We start from the raw sequence: 15,449 nt of genomic DNA, 5'->3' as shown, positions 1-15,449 counted from the left end.
TTTTGATGGTGCAGAGAAGAACTTGTTTCTCACCTTTGCAGGCCATGACACACACAGCATCAACAGCAATATCGGTTTGAGGAGTTTCTCCATAGGTACCCACGATCACAAACTGAAATAACAAGAAAGTTAATGCAAACCTGTGCACATCATTAACATACATACAAAGACAGATAGAGTTGAAGTATTTACCTGAATGTCAGCAGATCCCAAGTACTGGACCTCTGCAGGCTTCCAGCCCTGACCTTGGTTACCTCTTACAGTGTAGAGAGCAGGTCCAAGGCTTCCACCTGGTCAACCGAAAAATAAATTCAAGCGAAACAAACATTTTAATGATATCTGTGTTGCTGTCTGTATGGACATTAGGATAAATGCAATCCTTTACCCGTGGTGATGGTGTGGACGCTGAGCTCCATCGTAGTGCTGGTGCCATACAAGTAGTAGTGGAAGGTGAGGTCCAGACATCCAGAGGAGGGGGTTATTAGAGGACTTTTAATCTGAGACTTGACTCCAGGGATAGCCTCGATAGAATCCATCAACATGTATGAGCCAACTATGTATAGAAAGATCAAGATAAACAATTTTCAACTCGGTAAGAATTAATTAAAATCAAATCAAATAAAGAATATGGCAAAATGTATACAAAGACAATGGAAAGATGTGTTCATATGTGTTGACATTTTTTGATGTTAAGCAAAAAAGAAGAACCACGTACATCCAGGTTTGGAGAAGTCATCATCAGGCCCGGTGCCTTCAGTTTCAGTTGGTCCATTCCACTGATCAAAGCCAAATATATTAGGATTCTCAGTGTGACTCGTCCACCCACACAGCTCACCAAAAGTGTCAAAATCACAGTCAGACACACAAGCTGTGAACAAAACATTTGGACAATCAGTGATACAGTAATTTGTGTTAGTGCCATGGTGTGTGTGTGTGTGTGTGTGTGTGTGTGTGTGTGTGTGTGTGTGTGTGTGTGTGTGTGTGTGTGTGTGTGTGTGTGTGTGTGTGTGTGTGTGTGTGTGTGCGTGCGTGCGTGTGTGTGTTAGCTAACCGGGACATGCTCCTTCAGTGATGACGATGTTGTCTAAAGCTGTGTCACAGGAATCACTGAAGCCTCTCTGAGCCTCAAACACAATCTATAGGCACAGAGCATACATTATCAGCCTACATGATAATAATACAGCAGTTGTACTTTGCACATGAGTTTTAGATTAATTCCACTTTGGTAATCTGGTTAGATTGGATCAATTATTGTGGCAGTTAACTCGGTAAGTGAGTTGTCGCTCATTTAGATGAATGCTATAGTTCTTCGCTCACAAGACAGTGACAGAATATCATTGTTTTGTCTTGCTATTTTAATCAGCTTTTTTATAAATACCAATGTATTTGGTTCCTGGGCGACCCACCCAATTAAGCATATGCAGCTTTAATAAATATAACTTTTTACCATGGGTCTTGATTTAATGTCTGTGCATTAGGAAGGTCTGTCAAAGCCATGCAGATTTAATTGGGGAGAAAAGTGTTTTTTTTAATTTTAAAAAAAAAAAATCATTGATGTCAGGATGAATTGTACTTTTTAGTTATACGTGACTGACAGTGTGCTGTTTAATGCAATGCACCTGTCTGTACTTAATAGTGAATTCTGGATAACAAAAAAAAAGTTAAAATTGCTGGGACTTGATCCTTGTTGCAATATTGCTGCTTTCAGCTATACTTCCCCATTGTTGCTGGTTAAAGCAGCATCATACACTTACAGTGACGCTCTGACTGCTGGGTTTGGACACGGTGACAGAGCCCTTTAGCCAGGATGGACTCTGGATACCTATCTTCTTCCAGACCTCCTCCTCAACGCCGGGCCTCTTGGCCAGAACCCTCAACACATTCTGACTATCTGAGCCGTACATGTAGTATCGGAACTGGACACAGATCCGAGAGGCCGACGATGAAAGGGTAGGGCTCAGCAGACGGACCTTCTGTCCATTTGCCACATTGTCACCCTCATGGTAGATATAGTAGCCCGCTGCAGACAGATTGAGACAGAAGAGGACTTGTATTGAGTCATAATTGGGTGTTTCCATTTTGAGACTCTCAATCAACCTCAATCATGGCCTGGTCACCACTACTGGTTATGCTTATAGTACGGAAATTAGATATTTAAGATAAACCATGCATTCAGGACTGACCTCCATCAGGGTAGTCCCCATTGGGGCCAGTGCCGGGTGTCGGGGTTAAACCTCTGTGTCGGGTCCAGTCACCGCTGTCTGTTGTGTCCTGACTGAACTCGCAGAATGGTTCACTGTTCTGGTTAAAGTCACAGGCAGTCAGCACTACTGCTGGTGAAACACAAGACAGGCAGAAAGACAAAAGGATATCACAGAGGTCAATAACAGTATTTGATATAATTTACCACCAAAAACAATATGTGGTCAAATTTAATGCAGCTGTTAGCAAGATCTTGCTTTCTGGGATTCTGGGCCAGTACACGATGAGTGTTTCTAAAAGGATGATTGGATGAGAATAGGTTTGGTAACAGAAGAGTCACACTGAAGTCTGGGTATATATTGACATAAAATCACATTTAGTTTCACTGGTATATAGTGTTAAATTTCCTTCTTTAAACGTTCAAAGGGTTTTTAAAAAGAATATTAACTGTAAATCAACATTTGTTTAACACAAAAGATATGAAAAGGAATTTTACCGGCCCTAAGGAGTGTCTCCAGTAATGTACACAGCTCAAGCCCCTAAGAAGAGAGCCGGGCTTTGAAGCCAATTTTTATGATGGCCAAAACCATATAATTACAATTTCTGCAGTGCCATGGGGCCCAAGAAATACTTTTCCTTTAGATTTACATTAGGAAGAGACGTCTGTTAATCAGTGGATAAATGCTTTTTCACATAAATCAACTTCCCAGTACTAACACTTTGATAGCCCTTATTTTAACCACTAGCCCCAAAGAGTTGTAAAATCCCTGATATGTATGTTGCAGAATAGATGCAGAAGAACTGGGTAAATTTAAACGCTGAGGTCTGGCCATTTGGGCTTCAATGCACCATTGATCAACTTTCACTTCTCAACAGGGCCCCGCCTCCAAAGCTGAATTCAGTTATTCAGTCACCTGTAAGTTTAAGACTGTGATGGTAACATAAATACAAAGACTTATATTTTGTCTGATCCTAGCAATTTGCTCTAGTTTAGAAATCTAAAGCTAGCACCTATGCTGGTGTAACCCATTAGAAAATAGTTACTATAACATTTAGAATTGTCTCCATTCACTGATCACTCTTTTTACATGATTAATAACCATCATTTATTTTATTCCCCTTTGTTTTATTCTGTATTTAATTAATTAGTCTAGTTTTAACCTCAGAGTTCTGATTTTGCACAAGTAAGTGTTCTATTGGAAGAAACTCGACAACAAACAAACTTATTGGTTCAATGTGGAATAATTGATTGCCATAGGTGCAAATCAACGCAAGTCCCGACTCCTTCACTCAGGATAGAGAGACGTGTTCTGATGTGACGGCAAGTGGAGTGTGAAGAGAGAACGGCAGAGATACCAAATTTACGGAGTGATAATACATACATCACATTACTTGTACTTGATGTAAAACAATTTGAGCAAGTAAGAGTTCAGTTAACTACTGAAAGACTCAGAGAACAACGGACTCTCATTTTATTCCTTCTTTTCTCAGTGAGATACGAATATCTAAGCACTTGCCGCTTACAGCGCATTAGCCACATGCTACTAGCTCTGTGAATTAGCATAGCCCTCGCAGGGCTTTAGCCACCAAGATGTAGCACAAATTTAATATAATGTGGTATTTCTCTAACGATAGAGGGGAATTAAAACATGTGTGTGTAATATGAATATGTGTGTGTCCGTAATTTACATTTTGTGAACAGAGGTAGAAATAGTTTTTTTGACTTTCGTAGTCTATGAAGCTAATCATTGTGCTGCTGTTGTGCAGTGAGAACGAGGTGTCAGTATTGTGACAGGGAAGTTTATGTTCACACTGTCTTACTTACATTATTCAAATGTGGTGAGTAATTAATGTTGAAGTGGTTCTCACAATCATCTACAATTCAAAGTGTTTAATGATTAATAGTTATTTAATAGTTTGTTAACACTTTACAATGAAGAATATTCCTACATTCATGGGTCAAGCATTGAAGATTTGTTTGTTGGATATTGACAAAATTAAAACTGTAAACTTAGAAGAGATTAATAGATTTACAAATGCCATATGAGCTGTGTTTTTGTTATACAGGCTAGGTTTTTGGATACCCATGAATTCTGGGTTCTGGATTTGGCTGGGATTCTCTCCCTGACGGCGGAGGGTGAGCCACCCATGTGACTGGTGACCTGGATTGAGGACCCTTACAGTTCTTCACCTGCCCTGCTATCAGTGTGGTAGGAGTGAGGGGGGAGAGGCCTCAAAGAAAAACTGAACAGAACATTCTTCTTATTTTTGGTAAGAGAAATATTAGATTTTATTGAGAGTTCACCCAGTTTCAAGAACATTTCAAACAGAATACGATTGAATGCCCGCAATAGTAAAGGTGTTTCTATTAAATGTGCGTCATTACAATGATCTTGCCTATAAACTTACTGCTGAGTTCTGTTTACTCATCGTGGTGTCCGATTATTGTTCACTAGCATACCCACCCTTTCTTAGAGGGAGGGATTTTAAAGGGCTGTTTCAACACATTTTCACAGTGTAAAAGGGTTGGTGGTTATGGATATTGAAGATAAGCTGCTGTAAAGCAATGAATTCCACGTCCATGCTGAGGACAGTGTGGTGGAGTCACGTGCCGTGCTACTGTCTCAGCACTGCGTGAGCTGCCATCCAACTTATACAAATAATAATATTTAGATTCAAAAGACACAGAATTTATTGCATGATGAAAATCAACCTACCATCTCTCTGTGTTTTCTGCTGGCTGAAAAAGAGAGAGAGACACATGAACAGATTCAGATTTGTTTGTCAAGTTTGGTTAAAAGCAGCTTGTTTCACTTCATATGAAGAAGCCTAAAATGTCTTGAGAGAGATCGATATCCAAAATGTTACCAGGGAAGAATTATAAATTTAAACACTTTAAGGATCACCTCTATGGCTGTGTGAGGAATGTCCAGATGGATAAGGATAAATATACTGTGCGCCTCAAATGTAAAGTATAGATTTATCTAAGGTCAACAAAAGCAAGTGCTTATTTCATCAAATTAGCAACATCCAAGCTGCAATCAGCAACATGAGACAGTTCCCTCTCCCGTTAATTTTAACAGGTTCAATTCATCAAAACAAATAATGATAATTGTGACCCATGCATGAATCCTGTCGGACTTGAGAAACGGGACACTGCCAGCATTTGTGTGAAGTGTCATACTGCATAAGATAAGATAAGATAAGATAAGATAATCCTTTATTAGTCCCGCAGCGGGGAAAAAAGAGACATAGTAAAAGAAAGATAAAAATAAAAAATGAAATAAAAAAACAAGTATTATAAATAAGCAATAAGAAACAGTAGAAAAACAACAATAACTGAAATATCAGATATAAAATATCATTACGTACTATAAAGTCCCCATAAAGTCACTATTGCTTGAGGTACTATCTTTATAGGGATTTAACATGAATTCACACTGATACCACAGAACAGCAGATCCCAACCCGATGGTCTGGATTCTCAGGAATGTTATTAACAGGATAAGAAAGAAAAATGTATTTTAATTTAAAACAAATAATAATTAAGAAAATGTAAAAAATTAAATAAAATTCCACTCCAAACACACGTCACGCTTCTGAATGAATAGAGCAATGATACATGCAGAGATCTCAATAAAAAACCTTGTATTAGATTAGTGGATTGACAGAAAAGGAGTTATTGACCCTTTTTAAAATTGATGAAAACATTTAGAAACGTGTTACTTTTTCGTATAATTATAAATTGACCACTCATTTTCAAAGTGTTGGTGTGACAAAATCATAAATCGTGTAACAAGAGTAATTAGTCATGTTAGATGTGATATTTTTGGGGTCTCACCTGTACTCTGCTTGTCCTCCACACATCCACAAAAGCAGAACTAGAACCTTTAGTGTATCCATGGCTAACCGTAGTTAGGAGGTGAGGAAGACAGAGGGACAGGACTTTATATAGAGGGATAAGATGGTGTTGGGTGGGTGGGGGACGTGGATGCTGAATTCTTGCATTACTTGACGTCGCAAAATGTGTAAATGAGTAACCGTTAGCGATAGGGACAGGGTGTGTTCTCGTTGGGTGTGATTTTGTAGGTGTGTATCAGAGCTTGTGTGTGTGTGTGTGTGTGTGTGTGTGTGTGTGTGTGTGTGTGTGTGTGTGTGTGTGTGTGTGTGTGTGTATTTGTGCTTTTTGACCTGTCAGCAGTTCACAGGGTGGGTGGGGATGCCTTTGAAACATTATATTACAAATAACCAGCTTGTACAGTGAGACATTATGGGGCTCATTGTATAATAAACAGAACACTTTGATCACATGGACAGACCTTTTCATAATGTACTTGTAATGTACTGATGTGAGTGAGAAAAAGACTCTTTTTGCATTATTTGTGTGAACTGGAAATACAGTAAGGTATCGATTTGACTCAGGTCACATATTTGATGACTTTAGACTTTAGACACCAATGACTCCTGACTTGACTTAGACTTGAGTTTACTTGATACCTTTCCCCCCAGACTCAAAGATTAAAAAGTATGGTATTTAAAAAGTGTGCTACGGAGTATTTCATGTCAGTAATTTCCTGAATCAACTCACGTTTACCCTATTCACTCCCAGCAAGTCAACAACAAATCCTTTTTTTTATGGCAAAGTTTTAAAAAACATGATGGCTTTTAAAATGGCATTGAATTTGGTGAAGAGCGCATTATGACGTGCTGAGGACCAGAAACTCAAAGTTTAGGACTTGACGTGGGACTTGACTGTGAACATGACTTGGGACTGGATTTGGGACTTCAGTGTAAAGACTTGAGACGTACCTTTGATTTGCAAAAAACATGAGTTTTACCAGACTGACTTAACTTTCCATGTGCACTTTGATCCTGGGCTCACTCCATCACCAGTGACGCTCCCACTGTTGAACATTATCTGTGAAAGGGAGATGTAATCACTGCCTTAAAGGCCCATACTGTTGGTTTTGTGTTAGCCCATTGACTTGAAATCATCTACGTCCTGTATACGTTTTTAGACTGACTCTGCCTCCAGGATGCCATCGGTTGTTTCAGAAAACAAAGACTTGTTTTTTTTTGTTTAAAAAAAATGTGTTTAATTAATTCGATTGATGGCATGTTTGTACTTCTATGCTTGTGTTGACCCTCGCTCACAAAATAGATTCCTTCACCATCACAGGAAAAATTATTCAGGTTTTAGAAAAAATCACTTTATTAATATTGATTATTTACAGCCACTATGTGCATCTGGTCAAGGATGAGAGAGATACTTGTAGTCCTTTTGAACATGAACTACGCTGAACATCTCCAATCAGAGAGCTGCAAAGTAGAAGTAATGATGAAGAGTTGTAGATTTCAGAAACATTAGATCCGTGGTGAAATTCAAAATGCGGTTTGTTTGTTGTTTTCATTGTAAACTCAGTGTGCTGACTCTATAAACCAGGGGGGGCAAATTAAGATCATTCAAATGACAGCAAACCAGCTGTTAAACCTGGAACCCTGAGGTTCTGGGGCCCTGGGGCAGTTGGTTATCCAGGCTGGGGATATTTGAATATAATACTTTTGATTAAATGTATTGACTGACTTTAAAATAATAAATAATACTGTGGATCCTTTCAAAATGAGTAAAATCATTTGAGTAATACATAAGCAGTCCTGTTTTCAACTTGTCAGAGCAGCATGTAAAAATGAAGCATAAAAAATAACATTTAACCCAAGCTGTTCTGTAGGTGGAGATTGGACTTCACAATCATAAAAAGGACATCAACATGAGTCAGTTATCTGTGTGCGTGTGTGGAAGTCCCAGTGCCATAAAGATACTGGGACAGGAGGAAACTCCTCCAAAGTGAGGGGAGAGCATTTGTATTGGTATTCATCATGACAGAGGGAATTCTGTGTACTTTCTGAGGGTTGTGGTTGCAGTCTGATAGATTTTAATTTACTTTAAATGTCCTTTATTTTTCATTTTATTGTGCCAAGGGGAGTATCAGAAAATTAATTTTGGGCCTTACAGGGTTAGAGGACTTACGTGTGTTGTATTCTGCTGCTTGTTTCATCATTGCATGTGTTGGCACTTTGCTGACGTGATTTAATGAAATGATTGATTTTTAAAGGTGTCATGACTGATAACTGTATCATCTGCATGGTATTCTAAATTAATGGCCCAATAATTAGATGGTCTTGGGCCTAAAGTTTAAGAACAACTATGTCCGGTGACCTGTGGGGAAAACTGACAATTGAAACACAAATGTCTAATGTATGTGGATTTGTGCTGGCAGGTGCATTTTCTCAAATATATGAAACCATGTGAATCAGTGGCATGAAAGCTCCGTGCTCAGTAAAAGCCAAACATTCCAAACGTACAGTAGCGGACTCAAACTGTCTAAGGGGCACCATCATGCAAAAACGTTTTCTAGCATGTAGGGCAGCCTAGTGGGCCCTGCAACAAGTTTTCTCCACTGGAAGGGAACCTTACAGGGCACTTGATCACATTTTCTCAACTAAAACGGGACCAAAGACTAGAGGATACTTCATCACATGTTCTAAACCCAAAGGGCACCCTAGCCGGGGTGCTTCATTATTTTTTCTCCACCAGAAGGGCTGTTTAGCCTAGAGGGTACTTCATTATGTTTTCTCCACTGGAAGGGCACCCTGGCCTACGGGGTACTTCATCACATTTCCTCCATTGAAAGGGTTCTTTATTATGTTCCCTTGCACATTAGGCACCTATAGGGGCATCTGTGTCCACCAGAGCTGGGATGTTGGCCAGAGTGTGGGCCCACTTCCGGACTGTCAATCCCTCAAGAACAGTGTGGGATCCTAAAGTCAAGCCAAAAGGTATCTTAGGTGGGCATCTGAACATAAGAAGTATTCATTCTAAAAGCTATCAAGTCCATCATCTTTTGCTTGACTCCAATCTAAACTTCCTTTGTTTATCCGAGACTTGGCTTCACAAAAATGCCCCATCAGCGGCATTAAAAGTGCCAGGTTTTAATATATACAGGAGGGCTAGGGTAGGATCAAAGGGTGGCGGCGTCATGATCTATGTGACAGATATTTTCCGGTGTAATGAAATCCAGTGGTCTGTCTGTAAAGAACTGGAATGCATAGGTCTGGTTATCATTTTATCACCACAAATGTCATTCACACTTAATGTAATTTATCGGCCTCCCTCTTCCAATAGTAGTTCCTATGAGGAATTTGATATATATAATTTGATTTGACTATTAAAATAATGTAATTTCAGTAAAGAAGTTATTATTATGGGTGATTTTAACATAAACTGGGAGGACAGATCATCCAGAAAGAATCTTAAACTGATGACTGGTAACTTTGACCTTGTGCTGCTGATCAGTGGGCCCACAAGAATAACTAATACCACCAGGACTCAAATTGACTTAATATTTAGTAACAGACCTGAGAGAACTTTCCATAGGTTAACTGGCCTTTTGACCACAATCTGACTCTGGTAGCCAGAAAACTAACCAGCAAAAGATTTAGGCCTTCTGTCAGGGATCATGAATCTTTTAGAATCCCCAAAAACCAACAAGATAACTTTAAACATGCTGTTGAATAAATTAACTGGGGTGATCTACTGTCGGGAATAGACATTGAGGAAGACACAGGGGGTGTTGTTGGAGCTGTATTTCTTGATCTCAAGAAGGCATTTGACACTGTTAACCATAGTATTCTTTTGTCCAAGTTGCCCAGCTACAATTTCTCTTCAGGTACACTTCAATGGATTGAATCATATCTGTGTAAAAGATCCCAGTATGTCCAAGTACAGAACCATCAATCACCTGCCCTCCATTTGTCCACAGGTGTCCCACAAGGTTCCATCCTGGGCCCTTAGCTATTTTCTTTATATATTAATGATCTTCCATCAGCATGTCCTGATGTTTTTGTATTTCGGGAGTACTACTACTCCGGTACTACCTGTAGCCTACAAGTAGTACCGGAAAACAAGTATCTCGGAGTACTTTTTGATTCCAAATTATCGTTCAAAACACAGGTGAAAAAGGTCTGTAACTTTTAAATTTCAGGTTCACACGAGATTACATGTCAACAGAGGCAGTTAAGATATACATGCTTTCTATGGTTGTTTCTCATTTCACTTACTGTTTAACAACCTGGTCACAGGCTAGCACCACTACTCTAAAACCCCTACAGTCATTATATAAAAGAACACTACAAAAATATAACTTGTTCTTTTATTGTTGTTTAGCCCTGTCAGACTGAAATTACACTATTTTACATACTCTGCATGCTTTAATCATATATTATGTTTTTAGGGTGACTTTGTAACATCTGTCTAGGGACCACAGATGAAAAATAGCCTCTTTGGCTAACTCTGGCGCATTTACAGAAATGTTTTGTAATGTGCACTGTCCCTACCAAATAAACCAATAAATGAATAAAGTATGATCAATTTTCCACATCAGGATTTGACTCTTTGCAATTTATGCAATTTCTTGATACTGATACTCAGCCTACTTGTTTGTGATGAAATATCCAGATAATGCACTGCCTACTGGTCACTTTGAATAGAACATCATTTATTTTGTATCTATTAATTTATGCTTGAACTCTTCTGGAGTACACTTGAATGTAACATTCAGAAATACTTGATACTTAATTACTTATACTACACGATCAGCCTTTTGCATAATAGGCATCCACGGAAACACCCAGAGGGAGTGCCAGTCAGCTAATGAATCACTGATCTTTGTACCAACATACAACACTCTTCACACATCACCTTAGCAACAAACTGGGTGTGGTTCAGATATGTAAATAAAAATTTAAGCACAGTCCAAGTACATGAGAAAATGCATCACATTTGAATTGTCATGGCAACATATCTTATCATATCTTGATGATGACATATGTCTTACGAAAGAGAAGCATTTCTTAAAGTCACTCAATTACTCAAGAAGATGTGGGCTTCCTTTTAAATGAAAGATCATTTTTTTCACAGACCATGTATGAGACTACTTAAACCACACGGACGTGGAGGGCGGGTCATCATTCTTGCATGTCATGGCAATACATTTATTGCCAGCAATTAAGTGCATTTTAATGAATAGTACTTTAAGCCTTGGCTGTGTCTCTAATAAAGCCCATATAGTGGTATGATTCTATTTCTAGTGTCTCTATTTTGTATGAAATTACACATTTTATATACTATTGCTCTTTTTGTGAGGTCTCACTGGTGTACATTGGGCTTATTATAGTTTAGAACTTTCTAGAAAATGATTTTGTTAATCTCCAATTAATCCCCACCTTAAATTGGTGGAGGGGTTTGTGTGCCTCAGTGATCCGATGGGATGGGCAGAGTTTTAGGTGTGGTTAGATTTAAGTTGTGTTAATTGTAACTCCTTTAAATAATGTTGGTAGTTTCATTTACAGCAATGTATTATATTCTCCAAGATCATCATACGTTTGTAGCGTCGCTGTCTTCTGAGAACCACGTATATCTACGTTTTTTTGTTGTTCTTCATAATTCTTGTGTGCTCAGAAAGTGGGAGGTCGGTGCTAAATACCAGTGGCCCCCGCCTATTACAAAACGTTCCAGTTCAGTTGTCTGCAGTGCCGTGATATCTGAAAACAAATAGAAAATGTATATGAACATGTACTCACCGGCTGCGATGGCCGAGTGGTTAAGGCGTTGGACTTGAAATCCAATGGGATCTTCCCGCGCAGGTTCGAACCCTGCTCGCAGCGATATTTTCGCACGGTGATGCTCGAACACGGAAGTGACATTTTACCAGAAATGTTCCTGGAAAGGATAATTCATCCACATACATTCTATGGGTAGAGCATCGTCGAGAAAAATAGTTGTAGAATTATGAACATGTTCAGCAACACAAAAAGCAAACTAAAACAAAAGGCACCGCTGGGATTTGAACCCAGGATCTCCTGTTTACTAGACAGGCGCTTTAACCAACTAAGCCACGGCGCCGCCTATCTGACGGCTCTGATATAACAAGTTATATACGAATAACAGTTACATGAACGTTACTGTGTTGTGCTACGTCATTTTTTTAGTGTACGCATATCAGAGCCTCGATTTGCTTATCACAGCAGAGAGACTTGAAATGGATCGTATTCGGCTTGACTGGCTTACAGCGGCTGTTCTGTAGTAACAATATGATACCACAGAGTGGCGCTAAGAAGCCATGCAATCAACGTTGGCCGTTTGCATTTGTTTGCAATGTCCAGTTTAAATGATCCTGACCGGGGGACGTTGATCTGAGTGGCATATAATATATATCATACTATACATATATACCCTGCCTACCTTATAGATGAGCATGGAAGCGCGTTTTCGACCTAGGCAACAGGGCCCATGAAAACCATGTAATCTGTAGCTGAGGTTATTTTGTCACACATGCTTTTGTTACGTTTTTTTAATTTTTTTTTTATCAAACATTTTTGTCACAGACAGCACGGCCTGTCGCTGCCACGTCATTTAAAAGTGAATCGCAGAGTTGCATAATCGCTAAAAAAGTCCACACTTACGCAATCCGAAATAATGCCTGGAAAGTGAAATACACCCCTCAGGGACTACAAAAAAGTGCTCAAAATATTCTAAATTTGGAACATTTCTTGTAAATTGAATACACATATTTTCTCCTGTGTGTAACTTTCATTATCCATGAGCTTCTTCCTGTTACTACCCCCGAAACCACAAGGCCACTCATCTTCCTCCTCTCTAACCACATTCAGCTCTGTCCACATTCATTATCTATTATTGGAACATTCCCTGTTTGGAATGCACACTTTCACATGAGCCTTATAGTGTATAAAAATAAATCTGTATTTAAATTGTAAAATATATTCTGTTTAGTAGTTGATTGTAATCATCCATCTGCATGCACATATATGATATTCTAACAGCTTACATTAGAAATCACAATTTACACCAAGTAAAGCTATTGTTGATGTCAAACTGAGAACACACAAGCATATATGTTTTCATTTTCTTTTCTGTTTTATCTTGGCACTAACATTTTGTCTCTCCTGTCAGTCTTCACTTCCTGCCCTTGTGTGTTTCCCACCTGTGTGTGTTTCTTCAGCAGCAGAAAAACGTATTGAAGCCACCTTGAAAAAAAGGCCCACCTCAATATATCCACATCGGTTTAAGTGTGCGTTATATTTAGAATATTTTCACTGTCAGACAACCCCTTTCTGAAGGGTAACAGTGCTGACCACCAACCACTGTACGTAATAGACTGACCCTAGATAAGTACCTCAAACCTGAAACAATCTCTTTACTAAATAAACAATTATTAGAAATAATAATAATAGTAAATAGTCATATTATTTACGTTTTGTTAGGTAGCAATTTAGTTTGAATTTTCTGAGGTGGTCTTTGTTTAGCGGGGACGTGGACCTGCATGATGTGTCTTTATTAAATTGTGAATGTGGTTGTGAATAATAATAAGAAAAGATTTGGAATTCAATCATTGAACTGAACTGTGAGGCATGTCAGTGATCCAAAGCCCAGAGTGCACGTGTGTGTTTGGTCATTTCCCGTCACACCTGGTGTTAACTGGAGTTCAAGGTTTTTTTGCATGTATCAGGTAACGACCTAAATATAAAATACAGTGTGTTTTCACTCACAGCAGATCATGAGTCAGATTTGTCAGACGCTATGTGAAATAATTTGTCATGTTAGAAGAGATTAAATGTGACACAGCACGTTTCTGACTCATCTTTACATCACGATGTGATCCACGTCTTCATCACCCCTCATCCTTCCTCTGGGTCTACTTCTACTCTGCATTTAATCTTTTACCAAAAACTTATTTCACTTACCAGCATTAACTAAAGTCCAAGTTATTTAGGAAGCTCCCAGCAGTCACCAAAGGAAATGTCAGCACACATCTTGATTTACTGTTAACTTGAATCCTAAAACGAACCCACAGAATGCATCCCTTTAAAGCTGCAGTTTGAAACATTTATAAAAAATAACTTTTTGTCATATTTGCTCAAACTGATCTTTATCCTGAAAAAAATCAGGTTCCCCTGCCTCGTTTAGTGCTCCTACTGGTATTCGAAGATTCCACCGAAGAAAAACAACCAATCAGAGTTGAGGATTCTCCAAAGTAGCTGTCAATCACTGAACTCTCATCAAACCGTCAAACTTTAGGCATTGCTGTTTAAAAATCAATCAAGATTCTGTTACTGCAGCGCCTATTTCTCGTCTCAAATGTTTTTAGAAACATATTTTTAGTTACTGTTTAGCTGTAAAATTAGAATGTTTTTCATCAGGGCCACAGAGATGAAAAACAGTCGTGCCAATACCGGAGCTCCACCCACCGACTGAAGCAAACATTCTATTTGCAGCTTTAACTGAAAGCATGTCTTCAAAATGTTTTTGAAGACTGTTTCTCTAAACGAGTTAAAGAGATATTTTATGTTCTATTGACAGACAATCATCCATTTATATCCCGTAGGTTAGCATAGAAGTATCAAGGCTTCATATTCCTGCTTTTTTATCATATCTATACCCCCAATCCAAGCATGCTGCATGCATTAGTATATGTAATATAAAGTTGAGACACAGCTTCATACACACCCACAGCTGGATCTGATTTCTGATGCTTCACATATTAGTATTTTCCACATCGCTTCCTTCTCTATTTCTGTTCGTGCATTGCTCATATGAATTGTCAAGGGAGCAGGAAGCAGTAATAAGTTCAGTGTGTTTGTCACAGGGGGGTCCTCCTCAATAAAAGTTCTGCATGGGAAAAAATGAGTAAGATTTTATAAATAAAAGGAGCTCCACGCCGTTTTTCCATGTCAGGCCTTGGGAGAACAAGCATGCCCGGTTGAGTGACGCTGGTTAACACATACCCTCCAACTAGAAGCAGTCGAATCTGTGCACAATTTATTAGGAGCAGCTCTCCCATGCTCTCTCTGTTATTGTTGTAAAGCTCTGGCTTTACTGGAAGTGTTCTACGTTTGTCGAGCCAAACTGTGAATGGAGCCAGTGGAAGAATGTGCTCAGGGTGGAGCCTCGACTTGTACTGACAACTCTGAAGGGACTGAACGTTCACCAGTGCACAGGGGGAGATGGGAAACACAGCGGGGGGAAGGGTGATTGAGGTTGAAGGGGCATGTTTGTCACGGTCCTGTGAGGAGTGAATCACTGCCGGGAGGTGTGTGCATGTCTCTGTCCATGTAGTTTTTGTATTTGGAAGACCAAGGGGCCAAATTGTGTTTGGATTAAATTCAATTTT

General features: G+C 39.0%; 1 protein-coding gene and 2 non-coding genes across 3 annotated transcripts in view; 1 reads left to right on the top strand and 2 right to left on the bottom strand.

Annotated features, from left to right (window-relative positions):
• zanl (zonadhesin, like) overlaps positions 1-6,105 on the bottom strand; it is a 30,469-nt gene extending 24,364 nt beyond the window's left edge. Inside the window, exons 1-9 of the mRNA XM_054601072.1 lie at positions 6,044-6,105; positions 4,920-4,942; positions 2,184-2,333; positions 1,755-2,020; positions 1,052-1,136; positions 716-868; positions 386-553; positions 193-290; positions 34-112 (exon numbers count right to left, since the gene is read on the bottom strand). Of these exons, the coding sequence (XP_054457047.1) occupies positions 34-112; positions 193-290; positions 386-553; positions 716-868; positions 1,052-1,136; positions 1,755-2,020; positions 2,184-2,333; positions 4,920-4,942; positions 6,044-6,105 (1,084 nt within the window). The remainder of the gene's footprint in view (positions 1-33; positions 113-192; positions 291-385; positions 554-715; positions 869-1,051; positions 1,137-1,754; positions 2,021-2,183; positions 2,334-4,919; positions 4,943-6,043) is intronic.
• A 5,738-nt stretch (positions 6,106-11,843) lies between these two features.
• On the top strand, positions 11,844-11,925 carry trnas-uga (transfer RNA serine (anticodon UGA)). Its single transcript has one exon. It is a non-coding gene; the product is annotated as a tRNA-Ser (tRNA).
• A 164-nt stretch (positions 11,926-12,089) lies between these two features.
• Positions 12,090-12,163, bottom strand: trnat-agu (transfer RNA threonine (anticodon AGU)). Its single transcript has one exon. It is a non-coding gene; the product is annotated as a tRNA-Thr (tRNA).
• Between the last annotated feature and the right edge of the window lie 3,286 nt (positions 12,164-15,449).

The sequence above is a fragment of the Anoplopoma fimbria genome, chromosome 7 (genome assembly GCF_027596085.1).
Source record: "Anoplopoma fimbria isolate UVic2021 breed Golden Eagle Sablefish chromosome 7, Afim_UVic_2022, whole genome shotgun sequence".
NCBI lineage: Eukaryota > Metazoa > Chordata > Actinopteri > Perciformes > Anoplopomatidae > Anoplopoma > Anoplopoma fimbria.
This window is presented reverse-complemented; position numbering and strand designations above follow the sequence as displayed.